The sequence below is a fragment of the Condylostylus longicornis genome, unplaced genomic scaffold, assembly GCF_029603195.1.
Source record: "Condylostylus longicornis isolate FDR11 unplaced genomic scaffold, ASM2960319v2 ptg000055l, whole genome shotgun sequence".
NCBI lineage: Eukaryota > Metazoa > Arthropoda > Insecta > Diptera > Dolichopodidae > Condylostylus > Condylostylus longicornis.
The window spans coordinates 9,286,249-9,301,753 of NW_026578024.1; the positions used below are offsets into that span (position 1 = coordinate 9,286,249).

At 19.8% G+C, this 15,505-nt stretch overlaps 2 protein-coding genes across 5 annotated transcripts in view; both read left to right on the forward strand.

The window, feature by feature from the left end:
• The first annotated feature begins 544 nt into the window (after positions 1–544).
• LOC129611652 (uncharacterized) lies at positions 545–13,439 on the forward strand. The gene is made up of 2 exons (XM_055524885.1): positions 545–867; positions 13,298–13,439. The coding sequence occupies exons 1-2, from the start codon at positions 764–766 to the stop codon at positions 13,437–13,439; spliced, it is 246 nt and encodes an 81-aa protein (XP_055380860.1). The 5' UTR covers positions 545–763.
• The window catches only part of LOC129611651 (RNA-binding protein Pasilla), a 92,482-nt gene continuing 89,982 nt past the window's right edge, over positions 13,006–15,505 (forward strand). Inside the window, exon 1 of one of the 4 annotated variants that reach the window (XM_055524884.1) lies at positions 13,006–14,379. In XM_055524884.1, the coding sequence (XP_055380859.1) occupies positions 13,590–14,379 (790 nt within the window). In that variant the 5' untranslated portion in view covers positions 13,006–13,589. The remainder of the gene's footprint in view (positions 14,380–15,505) is intronic. The other 3 variants (XM_055524883.1, XM_055524882.1, XM_055524881.1) reach the window with 3 other exon arrangements.

Consider the following 15,505-nt stretch of genomic DNA (forward strand, 5'->3'; position numbering starts at 1 on the left):
AAAAAAAAGAAAGAGAATCGTTATTTGAAATTGAAATTTAACATTTTAACAAAAAGAAAAAAACAAAATTAGGAGATATGAGAAGTTGGATCAGAAAACACTGAGATATTCACAGAACAATATTGCGGTTTGAACTCACATAAAATATTTAAAATTGTAATATGGAGTTATTTTAGTATATGTATTTGGATCTCTTCCCTATAGAATAGAACTTTACAGTCTAATGGTGTACCTTGCTGTTTCAGTTTCGCTTCTTTTCGCTTTCAGTTTTTAAAATAAAAATGTACCTAGGTATGTCAGTTTCCAATAAGATAAACGATTTTTTCGATTGGATTTTCCCTTTGTTTCTCATACATATATTGACTGAATAACAGAACTTAATTATTGACTGAACTTGTCTCCATCAAAAAAAAAATCGTTTTGTGTCATTTACGTACATTTTGAACAAAATGTTTGTCACTCAAAAATTACATTAAGCGAATATGATACTCTTTTACTTATTTATTTGTCACTTGGCGAATACAAGAAGACAAAATTTCAATGTTGACAAAATACCAAATAAACAAATAAAATTAAATCAAGTAGAAGATAAATGACCTATTCCAAGGCCCTTAAATTACTCTATGCTTAATTTGTTAGTATTCAAGTTGACTTATAGTATGACATTTTAATATTAGCACATGAGTAACTACAACCATTCATTTTTCTATTTGTTTTTAAGTGTGTGCGATTTCTAACACATTGGAAAATTAAATGGGAATGAATGATTTCAAGCACAATGGAAAGTTTCAAACTAAATTCAAAATTCATAACAATTTTTCAAATATTAATTTTAAATTCACATAAAGATCGCAACAACTCAATAAGGTTATTGTTTTTTTTTTTTACTATTTTAGAGTTTCTGCTGTTTTTAGTTTCTTTTTCTTTCTTTCTAAATAATTTTTGTATTTTCCCATTCGCATCTTCGCTTTAAAAACTCTACAAAAGCTTAACTTTTTTTTTCCTTTATTTTATTGCTATTTTTTGTTATGTATGTATGTATGTATATATATAAAATTATACTGAGTTCAGTATAATATTGATGATCTTAGTTTTTGGTTTTAACTTTTGATAGTCAAAAATCAAAATAAAAGAAGAAAAACCTTAAAAAAAAACCCATAAAAATAAAACTTAAAAGAGATTTGCCTAAGCGAAGAAGAAGCATTGAAAAGTAAAATGAAAAATACAACAAAAAACAAAAACAAGAAAAACAAAAAACTAAAAAAGTAAAAAACAAAAAAAAAAAAACACAAAAATTATAACCAACTTTTTCATTAATTCACCACACAACACTTTGACAGTTTAATCGCGGACAGTGAGTGCGCGCGCATCTCTCATTTAATTTTTCTGTTATTTTATTTTTCACGTTTTTAACAATCGTTTACTCGTTAGCCATTATCGTAATTTGTCGTTGTCGTCATCATTTTTTTAATGTTAAAATTGAAATAAAAATCATTGTGTTATTTTGTTTTTTCTGTTAATTTTTTTTTTTTATTTTTTTAAATAAACATTTTTATACATACATTACGAGTACATATTTCACATTTTCCAATAGAGAACAATTATCAACATTTTAATCGTAATAGAAATATATTGCAATTTTATTTATTTATTTCGTTTTTTTTTATTTTTGTTTTTATTAAAAATTATTGTGTGTTTTTTAAGAAAATATTATGTGTAGAATTTGACAAGTGATATGTCAAATATTTAAATGTCAGTGATTATTTTAAATTTTTAATTTTATTGTGTTATTCTTGTAATTTTACCGTTATAATTTAATAAATGGAGTGATAATATTGTTTAATAATAAAATAAATAAAATATTTTTTCATAACAATTAATAAATACAATAAAATTATGCAAATTTATTAATTAATATAATTGCGTTAAAGTTAATAATTCATAATAGAAAATAATTTGAAAATTAAAATTAATTAAATTATTTGCTCAAATTTTGCAATTACGTTCAAAACAAATTGAAATTCTTATTAGAAATAACGAATTAACATAATATACATACGTATATTTGTATATATATGTATATATTTTCAAATTTACTACAAAATTCTATGATTTTCAATTTAATTTTATTCTCTTTATAATTACAAATATTTCCAGTTTTTTGATTCTCTATAAATAATATACTTAATTTAAATAATATTAATTTAATTTAATTGTATACCAGTTGAAATTGCGTATTTTAGTTAATAATTTTAAGTAAATTTAAAAAAATAATAAATTTTAATTTGCGTGTATTGATATTCAACACCGCCGTCAATTCAACACAAAAAAAAAATGGAGTTGCTATGAATAATACACAGAATGACATACAGAATTTTTTATTATTTTTCGCGCTACTTAAAGACAATCTATAACTTATTATTAATACAATTTACGTTTTATGGAATAAAGGATTAAATTTAATTTTCAATTTAATAATATATTGAAGTAAATCCAATCCAATATTTGAAGAAAAATTGAAAGTTCAATTTTAATAATATAATATTAATAATATTTTTAAAATAATGATAAACTAATGATGATGTCTGTGAGCCGAAAATAAAAAAAAAAAAAAAAAAATACAAATATAATCTCAGACATTTAAATGTTATTTTGTAATCAATTTGAAATTTACGAATGATGGTAACAAAATAATAATTTGAAATAAATATATATACATATATATATATATATATACAAAATATACATACATATATATTTGTTCATACATATTATATGTATAAACATTTTATTTTGTTAATGAGAAGCTTGTTTTAAAAATATACATACACTTCATTTTTAAAATTCAATACGCATATAATTATTTTATATAATATTATGTATCTATATCAGTATAAATATACATATATATATATATATATATTAATACCTATATACATATATATACTTACCATTAATAATATAATCTATCTATGAATAAATTTTAAATTTATAATTAAAAAAAAAAAATTTAATCACTGGTTCGTTTAGTGTTTGATTATTACTTTATTTTTTTGTTTTGTTTTTTTTTCCATTAAAATGAGGTTATGTTCATACAATCGTATAAACCAATTTTGATAGCATAACATTGTATAACACATAATACATATATATAACAATAACTGTGTAGTATTTGAAAAAAAAAAAAGAAACGAAAAAGAAAATATAAAACAAACTGAAATGAAAATGAGACAAAAACAATCACTTAATTCTTTCATAATTATCACACCAAACGAGTATTTTTTCACCATTCTTTAAAGCTACGCTTATTAATGAGAGTTAAAAAAAGTAAATATGTATAACTAAGCTTGTTTTTAAAAGCAGGAAATTTAAAAACTTTAAAATTATTGTTTTTTGGGTAGTTCTTTGATTTATTCAATTCTTTTCTTAGCATTGAAAATTTTATAATAATTCAAGTTTTTGTTATTTTTTTCTAATTTATTTTTACTACTTATCTTTTGTATTCATATTGTGTTCTCAGTCTATCTTTAAAATTTTAATATATTCCTTTGAAATTTTTGTACATTACACATACAAAGTACATTTAATGTCAGTAATAAATTTCATTTTAAACCCAATAAACAACCAATAGATCTTTTTTTTTGCCTTAATTATACTGGTTTTTTTTTATTTTAAGTAGGTTTTAATTAGTAAGACACTTTAAAAAAAATAAATAAATTACTTTAGTTCTGTTTAATATTAATAAAAATATTTCATTATGAATTCTATTTTTAATTATTTTTAACAATACAATAAATTGTTCTTTTTCGAAAAACAGAGAAAAGAAAAAATTATGATATTTTTCTTTTCTCTTTCTAGTTAACTCATAAGTTTTTGTTTTGTAATTGGGAATTAAATTTCAAAAGATCATGCTAGAATTAACTGAAACTGAAATTTTTTCTGTTTGTTTTATTTTCGTTTTTTTACGGAAAAAATTAATTACTTTCAGTTGTGACTTTAATAACATTGGCAATGACCTCAATTTTGTTTTGTTTTAGTGAACATAACCTCAAAATATGATCAAAACTTTTTTTTATACTTATGCAAAAAAAATAATGTAAAAGAAGTCAATGATTGGAAAATTTTTTTTTTACATGTTATTGTTTATATACATAATGCATATATACATCAAAAATATAATATAAAAATTATAATATAAATAAAATATTTTAAAATTTAAATAAAATTCTCTGAATTATATTTTTATACAATAATTAGTTGTATATGTTTTATATAATTAATCTCTCATGTATAAATTTGTTATTTTCTATTTCGTTGAAATGATCTGTCAAATTCTGTTAGACCGTATTATTTTGACAAGCTCCATTTAATATCTGAAAATTTTGCTCTTATTTTGCTATTTTCAGTATTCCAACACTTAATTCACGGCATGATTTAGCATGAAAACTGTCAAAATAATGTCAATTTAAATTTACAATGAATTTTATTCAAAGTAATGAACAAAATATGTAAAATCTTTCCTAAATATAATTTTTGAATATTATTTGTTACAATTAAAATTTACAAAATACTTTTAATTTATTACAAAAAATCACAAATATTTTTGATATTTTTAAATCACCCAGTAAATTTATCAAAATTAATTTAAACATAATTTAATTAACAATATTAATTTTTCTAAAAAATTCATACGTGTAGATTCATACACTTTTATAAATATACACGTACGTGTGTACTTACATATCCTAAATTACAGTATATATACACAAATCATAAACCATAATTTTATCTTTCAATTTCAAATAACAAAAATAAAAAATATATTATTTAAACATTAAATATTGTGGGAAATGAATGTGGGAGAGAAATAGTAAAATATACTATTAACTTATTCCCATAATTATTAATAAAGAGAAATAAAGTTATAATAATAATATTTGTATTAAAACAACAATAATAATAATGAATACTTTGTATTAATTTAAGTACAATTGTGCTTATCTGACAGTTTATAGTTACTCATTTAATGTCATTTTATTGTGTTTTAGTTTTCAAAATGCAATCATACTTTTTATAAATTTTAATTTTAAATTTAAATTTTTCTCTTTTGATCTGTTAAATTACTTTTTGTTTTTGTATTTATCATTTATTTTATTTTTTTTTACTTTTAAAAAGCTTTTTAATGTAGAATATCGAATACTCTAGTGAAACAGAAAAAGACAACTCATACTCACTTTTACCCTCACTTTACTTACTTACGTGTATTACATTTGCTATATAAAAATTTTATGAATGTTTATACTCACAGGTGTAAAATTTCTGTTCATATTTAATTTGTATTCGTGTATATACATATTTATACATACATATGTATATTTAAAGCTAATATATCTGTGTTTTAAAGTTGTTTTTTTTTTATTTCTAAGTAATCAAGTAAATTTTTTTTTATCGTTAAAATTTAAGCTTTTATAGTGTTGGGCAAAATTCATTCTTAGTTACGTTCTAATATTTATTCAAACCTGATCAGATATTAACTATGATAATTTAAAGTTCTAAATAATAATAATAATAAGACGAATATAAATCCACAAAAGAAATAAGAAGAAAAGAAACAATAAACATTTTTTTTTTTTATAAAAGGGGCAAAAAAAAGAAAAGACAAATCGGCAATCGCAAAAAAAAACGTGTTTTATTCAAGAACATTAATTTAATAGTTTGTAAAAAAAGAACAATAATTTGCGGTGTATATATGAATGATATTCATTAATATGTGATAATATATAACAATATTATAAAGTATAACATACATACATACATACTTAATATCCATATATGTATAAATGATGCTTATACATATTGATACTAGAATTCTGAAGTATTATTTACATATAAAGACAATAATTGTAGTGGGCGTACTATATTTTTTTTCTTCTTCTTCTTAATTATAATATTATTTATGTGACAGTGTAATCATTATCAATTTAATATCGTTACATTATAAAAGATTGATCAAGAATATTGTAATATTGTCATAAAATATCAATATTTTAATTGATTATCATGATTTTAAGCTAACTATACTTATAGTTAAACATACCTACTTATTTATATTCACTTAAGTATGTTCTGTATATACGAAGATATTTTGAATGCGGCGATGATTTAATAAAAAAAAAATCAAAGTAAAAATTTTCAAGTGGCGTTGATGACTAAAAAATTCCAACTAAAATTCGTGTTTTACACTTTTTAAACCTAAACAACAACAAAAAAACAAAGCAAAAACAACATTTTGTCATTATCGTTACTTGTTCTCTTAAATTTTTTTCTCTCTTTTGTTTTTCTACTTTATTTTATTTTATACAGAATGTAATCATCTATTTTAAGAATAACTATTTAATTCTAAAACAATTTTTTAAATCTTATGTTTTTTTTTTTAATATTAAAATGGTTAAAATTTTTATTTATTTGTCAACTTTTTTCCCATTCAAGATTCTTCGTTTTATATTCAATTTAGTTTTATATCTAGTTTACAATAAAACTGATGAAAAAGTGACATAATTTAATTATTTTTTTTTTGTTGTTTTTTCGTTTGCATACAAGTTCAATAGTACTGCAGAAATTAATTCTAAGGGTGTATTTAAATAAAACAACACAATGGAAATGTTTTTGACAAAATGTAAAATATTTTTGTTCTTTTTGAATTATTTTTATAATTTAATATCTAAAAAAAAAAAATAGATAATGGAAATATGAACAGAAAAATAAAAATTCTATTAATACTAACAAAATACAATTAAAAAATGTACTATAATCATACAAGTACTTCTCTGTATGATTAAAAATATTTCCCTTTAATTATTAAATTTAAAATGAAAAAAAGAATTTCATTTTATTTTAACAATGCTATTACTTTTTTCTATAGACATTTAAATGAAATCAACATGTGCATTGTATAGAAAAACTGATAACCTTTTTATTGTATTATATTCTATAAAAATATTCAAATATGTGTATGATGTAGACATATACATACACACATATGGTGTTTTTAAAGTGTGCTTGTATGAAACAAAATGTTAGCTATATAGCTAAGATACAACAACAATTTTATTATAATTTTATGTCAGCTGATTAATGTCAAGTTTATATCAACGAAACCAAACCAAAAAAAAAAAATAAAATAAAAGATAATAATGAAAATTAAAGTTTAGTGTTGTCATTATTACTCAAAAAATATGTACATACCCATGTGTATGACTTGAGGGAATTTAAAACTTTTAAAACACAAAACACATAATTTAAAACAATTAAATTGCAAAAAAAAAATGATTTAGTAATATTGTAATTCTTTTTTACATTCAAAATAGAATGTAAAATAATTACTTATTTGTTTGTTTAAAGTATATATGCACTTTTATATTATTTAATTAACTGTTCTAATATTTAATAATACTCTTTAAAAATAAATGGGGAAATTTCTTTAATACAATATTATTTGATAATTATTTTTTAATGAATTTTTAATTAAATAAAATTTTAAATATTATAACCGGTTTTGTACATTGTTCTGTATTTTAAAATACAACAAACAAGTTTTGAATTTTTGAATTTAAAATTCATTACTAACTGTATTAAATAATATTATGTTTCTGTTAATTTGAATGAATATACAAATACAATTAATGTTTTGTATATTTTTTCACTTAATACTGATTTCTGACCAAAAAAAATTTTGATTTTGATTGAAAAATCCAATGAGATTTGGAGACTCTTCGGAGAGACAATGAAATTTTTATATTCTACTTCTGCAATTAATCAATTACGTAATTGAATTATATTAGTCTGTCTTTTTTTTTTTGTTATTTTAGCGTTTATTCTTTAAAAATCAATTGTGAATTAAAAATTGTGCCGTATTCAGGTATTATTCTGAATTATTGATATTCTACTATTATACTATATTATATTATTTAATCTTAATTATAAAAGCTTACGAGTACGTCTTTTCACTTCTTATAATATATTGAAAATTAGGTTATGATTGCTATCACTATAAAATGTTCTCTGCAAATATTCTCTCTCTTTAGGTGACAGTTTATTTTAAATTACTTATTGAATTGCCATTTTTAAATTTGATTTGTGTCAAAAAAAATCCAATATCTTATAAATAAAATACTTATTTTCCATTTAGCATAATTAATTTATTAAGAAATTTTATTTAATTGTTATTATATTTTTTTAATATATTAATTTACTTTGAAATAAATACAATTTTTTGAATAAAATAAAATCTATATTATTATATTATTTTTATATTTACATATTATTATAATTCTTATACATATTTTATACATACATATATATTTTTTGAAATTATAAAATACATACATAAATATTATTTATGTAGTTGTTTATTTACAAATTCAAATTGTCCAAAAACCAATTAAATATATCTTTATATAGAAATCATAGTATTCAAACTTTATAAAATAAAACTAATATTTTTTTTTCATTCAATTAAAAAAGAAATTCAATTCAATTCATTGGCTTTTTTATATTTATAATTCAGAACAAAATAATCGTTTTATATATATTATTAAAACAAAATTAAATAAATGGTTTATTTTTATGTAAAATTATATATAAAATTCGATATAATTATATTATATATATATAAGTATATATCTGAAAAAAATTTATGGAAATATTTTCGAAATTAAATTAAAATTGCATATTTTTATATTGAGTGGCAATTTCGCTTTCATAAGCTTATAAAATTTAATATATTATGACATTATTTTATTGCACACATTAATTTAAAAATGTAATAATATTAAAATATAGCTAAAATTAATTAGAATAAAATAACAAAAAAAAAATTAAATTATTAAGAGTTTAATTTTATAACATGTAACATAACATGCTGTGATAATCCCATAAACATGTTATATATAGAGTGTTTATCACACTATATACAAAAAAAAAATTTAATTTTCAAATTATCTAAAACACAGAAAGAAAATACTAAATAAACCATTTATTTAAAATCTCTGTTATACCATTTTATATAAATAACAATAAAAACTATATTATATATTATAATTGACATACTTTAGCTTTGTATGTGTGTTATATTAATTCCATTTATAATTTTTCAAATTCATTCTCTATAAACTTAAAAAAATAAAAGCAAAAAAAAACATTTATTTTTTTTTTCTTATAAATGTCAAATAATCGAAGTATCGTTAATATCAACGCAATTATATTAATTAATTTTTATCGTATATATATCGTATTTCGTTTATCGTATATCGTTTAATTTTTTTTTTTATAACAAAAATGCAGATCACATAATTTTCCAATAATAAATAAACTTTAAAAGCCAAATAAAAAAAAAAGAAAATTGTGCCAGTTAAAAATTAAAATAAAATACCAAAAAAAAAAAACAAAGAGAAAGAAGAGAAAAACTAAAAAAAAAAAGAGTTGAATTATGAAATAATGCCGAATAAAATTTAAATATTTAAACACATTGTAAAATAATATAAAAGAAAAATAAAAATATAATATTTTTGTGATATAATTTCGTTTCATTTTTATATACACACTTATATTTACATCAATATACATAACTGCATAACATATTTACATATACTTATATATATATATATATATATGCGTTTATATATATAATGTAATACAATTATTATTATACAATATTATCTGAATAAAATTTCATATTATTTAAAAATATTTAACAAAAAAATAAAACCATAACATACACTGTTTCTTAATAGATAACGAAAAATAACATAAATATATATACAAGATAAAAGTAATAAAAAAATATTAAAGTGATATATAAAATATATATATAAACAGAATATAAATAAATGAATGAATAAATAATTAAAACAAGGATAATAAAAATTAAAAATAAATATAGTTAAATAAAATCAAAATTATTATAAGTAAACTGAAAAAAGAAAATATTTAATATTTATAAATGTATAAATCCTTATTATATATATAAACATTTCATTAATCATCAAGGATAATGCTAGTAAAAATATACAACAACATTACGATTAAAAATAAATAAAAAGGATATAAAAAACAAAAGAAAAGAAAAAAAAAACGGTGCCAGTAATTTTTATTCCAAATATTATTTACATATATAAATATATACATAATTATATGCCCTATATATTTTTATAATACCCACATCATTAAATACATTTAAGTTATTCTGCATTTATTTACATATATGAGAACGCATATAACAACTATATAACAAAAAAAAAATCGAAATATCTTGCAATAAAACAAAGAAAACAAAAAAAAAATAAAGAAAGTATTCTTTTTTTTGTATGTGTAATCTTTGTATCCAACATCGCATCAGCATAAATTACAATTTAATCAAAAATAAAAATCCATAATAGGAGAAAATTAAAGATTTATGAATATCTACAAATGAAAATTATTATTTTCAATACACGCTGTACTATATTGTACACATAAGTAAATTAAAATTCTTTGAGAACGAAAAATATATTTCTATAAATTTATATTTGTAGTTGAGAATTCGAAAAGAATATATTTTTAAATAGCAACAAAATACATCGATAAAACAAGGAAAAATTCAGAAAATTTCAGAAAAATTCAAAAAATATTTGAATGTTTTAACTTCAAGGCATTTTTATAAATATTCAAGAACCAAACAAAAAAAAAAACATAAAGAAAGAGATAAAAAAAGCACAAAAGAGATAAAAAGGGATAAAATTCAAAAACAATCTTAAATGTCATCTTCTGCATAACAAAATTTTTTTAACAAAAAATACAAAAGGAGAAAAAAACAAAAAAAAAAATTTTCTAATAAGAAAAGGGAGTTCCTGTACATCATCATCAATTTAACTAAAATTTCCTTTCTCTTTTCTACACATAGTTTGAATTGAAAAATCACAATTTCTTGTTTTCATTGTGAATTTATTTTTAATACAAAAACAAAACAGGGAAAACTTAAAAAAAAATAACAAAGAAAAAAAAAAACTTAATATTTTCAATTGAAATATATTGTGGAAATTTTGATTTTATCTCACACAACACAACTATATAAGGATATTATAAGAATATTTTCAAGGATGCACATATAATATTCATCTAAAAATATATATATACATATATATATATATATATAAGATATTTAATTGTTTCTATTTAATGAGACGATAAAAAATTCCATTTTTGTTTTTATTTTTTGTCTTTCTCCTCATCAAATTTTATAACAAAAGGACGCTAGTCATAATTATTCAAAATAATCAAGAGACAAATAAAAATATTTTAAATATTCAACATTACATATAATATATATGTATAAACATATACAATAAATAATAAAAAATAATTTCTCTAACTAGAAACAATAAAATCTTAAAAAAAAGGAGAATAAAAATCAAATTTTTAGAATTCAAATAGATTATTGATTTTATAAATAATAAAAAAAATAATAAAGAACAATAAAATTTATATAATCACTGCAATAAAATTTAAGAATAATAAATTTAATAAATATATACTTACATATAAAAATTTTTTATTCATAATTTACTTACATAATATCATTTATAATTTTTGGATTACATAAGGCAAATTCTATATATTTTCAACTTTATTCAATCAACATTCCTAAACATTTTCTGTACATAAAACTACAAACATATATATATTTATTTTGTATTAATACCATATTATATATGTACCAAATTATATAATCATAAAATACATAACAAAACAAATAAACATTTAAATAAAAAATTTAAAAACATTTTAAAATAAAAAAAAAAATATTAATATTAACATTTTTGGTGTGATAAAAGCTTATTATAGGGTCACATATTATAATATTTAATTTTTATTGAAAAAAAATCTCAACATTAAAAACCATTGCAACATTGATTTATCCTTGGACAACATTAAATGCATACTGCATAGCGCAACATAATTAAAAATAAAAAAAATATATATATTTGTTTTAGCCTACATTTTCTCATCAACCACCACAATTACAACCACCACCACCACAGCATAGCAACATTTAAAATATTGTGAATAAAGCAACATTATTTTATTTTTACGAGCATTTAACAACATATTGTTAATAACCTATATTAAAAGAAATTGTTAAAGAGAAATAAAAAAAACAAAAGAGAAAATATTATAAAAGAATATTGAAATTCTTTTCTTATGCATTATTAAACAACATCAAAAAGAGAAATATCATTTATCAGAAAAAAAAAACAAAAATATTAAAAATCATCATAAAATCTAGCATCAACATATTAAATAACAATACTCAATGTACATACATCTAATTTGAAAATAGTGAATGTTTCAAAAGTAACCACAAGGAATATTATTTGTAATTGAAAATATGAGAATAAATCCTGTCTATTGAAATTTCTTAGCAACAATTTGCAAAAGCAAAAAAAGAAATAAACTCTCTTTTCTTTATTATTATTAAACTCGCATTTAATATTAATTGAATAAATGCAATAAGAGAAAAGATCAAATATATACAAATAAAAAGAACAGAGAGAAAAGAGAGTAAAAGAAAATTTTCATTTGTTGACAACGTTATACATTTTTTTATTTTGGCAACATTGAGAAGAATACGGTACTTAAACTATTATATATAAAAAAACAAAAACCTGGCTTAAATACATTAATATTTTTGCAAACATTATATAACAGCAATATTTAAGAACCGTTATATAATAACTTTTGAAGTATTAAAAGTAAAAAAAAAATTTAAAAAATTCATCAAAATTCATCATTTTATTTTTGAATTTATACTATTATTTTGCTGTTGTTGAAAATTATTTTTTTTGCGAAAACTAAAAAAATTACAAAATTTCAAACATCAGAAAAAAAAATCAGTTTTCTTGAAGCAAAATATTGAAAAAGAAAACTAAAATCACATAAGTAAATTTTTTTATTAATATTTCATTAAAATATTATTTGATCATCTCTATATATTTACATATATAATTAATAATTCTGCCACCACTTCCACCAAAAAAAAAAATCAATAAAAAAAAACACCACTACCACAGTAAAAATTATTTAATTTGCAATCATCGAACATAAATCATCATTTATTTGGCATCTTACAATTAAAAAAAAAACGCTTCACCAATAATCAAAAAAAAAATATTTTTTACAAAAATAAAACCATTTAATTTATGTATAAAAAACCGTCCTAAGTTTCAAACTAATAAAGTTTTATAAATTATAATCATCGTAGCACATCCACAACAAGAACAGCAACAACTACATCAACTCCAACAACAGTGGCAACAACTACAAGTACAGCAATATCATCAACAGCAACAACAACAACACAACTCAATTCAACAACAGCAATCTCATTTAAAATTTACAAATAACTTAAGTGATATTAAAAATTTACAACAACAATTAGAAAAATTTTTAAAACAACAACAAAATATTCAATTCCAAAACCAGTTTATTTTAGATAAAGTTGAATATTTATTACTATTATTAGGTATTAATTCAACATATTTAAATTTAAAGACATGAATCATCAGATAGAGCAACAACAGAAACATCTTCATAATCTTCAATTATCCGTTAAATCACCGAATACCTTAAATTCACATTTTGGTTTAGGAAATTTAACAAATAATTTAATTGGAGGTGATAATCTTAATAATAATAACAATAATAATAATATAATAAATAATAATAATAATACGAAAATTCTTAATAATAATCATAGTAATAATAATAACAATAACAATAATAATAACAATAATATAAGTGATTTAAATAATCAACAATTAAATAAAAATAGTGGTAGTGGTTTTGGACATTCAATATTTCAACAACAACAAAAACAATTACATATACAACAAATGTATCAAAAACATAATCAACAACAACAACAGCAACAAATAATGCAGCAGCAACAACAACAGCAACAACATTCTCCACCCAGTCTACATAGATCAATTTCATCGAATTCATCATCACAAATGTCTTCGCCACCATCATCTAGCCATACGACATCAACATCAACAACTGGTGCAACAATTGTTACACAACAAGATAATTTAAGTTTAAATTCATCATCCCAAGCAATACTTGAACATTCTTCCCATCTTGGTAATAATCAACATTCCAATGAAAGTGATATTCAGCAATCTCAACAACAACAGCAACAACAACAATCGAATCATCAACAACAACAGTCACAACAGCAACAACATCATCATCTTCATCATCATCATCATCATCAACATCGTCGAAATTCTTCTTCGCCAGGAAATAATAATTTATCATCGAAATCATCATGTTGGTGCTTTGGTAAGTTTTCTATATATATGTACATATATGTATAGCATAATATAGTCTTGTTTTTTTTTTTTGTTCTTTATTCACCTTTCCTTGAAAATTATTTTAAGGATGGCTAATTAATTTTATTCTTATTTATAAGCTTATAAAATATGCATATTAATGGTAAACAGAGATTATGAATTATATTCGTATATATTTTCTAAATTATTTTATTTGTGTGATTTCAGACAAGTTATTTTATGCGTTTTTAAATTATAGTTTATATAGCTTTAATTTTTTGCACAAAATGTTTTTATGGCTAAATATTTTATTTAAATTAAATTGAATTAGCAAATTTAATTCTATTAAATATTTTCGAAAAAAAAAAATTAAATATACGACAGCGAATTGAATTTAGTCTTTAATTAAAATGGAATGCCCGAACATCATATATTTTAAATAAAATAGAAAAGTACCACCTCAAATACCAATATTATTTCCTTATGTTCCAAATGTCTTACTCAAATTTGTACAATAAATACTCCAATATTTCTTCCTTTAATTTTGATTTTTTGTTTTAAATTTTGATTAATTGTTTATGCCATCTTCAGGTTATTACAAGAATTTCATGTATAAAATGACATTTACAATAAAATCCAAAGTTTTTGTTTATTTTTTCAATTTAAAATTAAAATTTTAAATTCAATATTTTGGAAAATTCACTTAAAAATCACCCCTGCAGTTAAAAAGAAGAAATAAACAAAAACAATTTTAAAATAATTTTTGTTTTCAATTTAAAACAATTTATTTGTCCTTTTTCTGCTCGTATTTATGACAAATTGTAATAAGTAATATACAAATAACACTTCAGAGGCAAAATATTTACAATTTTACATAAAAACTGTCAATTAAATTGAATGGAATAACCTACAAACCTAAAAATGTCAATGTTATATTTTTCCTATTAAAATTAAAAATTCCTGATTTTCTATTTTTATTTTTTCTCATTTATGTAATTTGTTATAAATGTGAATAAAATCAAAAATTTTTATGATATAAACAAAAAGATAAAAGAAAAAAGAAATTTCCATTAAATTAAAAAAAAAAATTTTTTAAACGCATCATAAAGCATAACGGTAACACGTTACATATATAT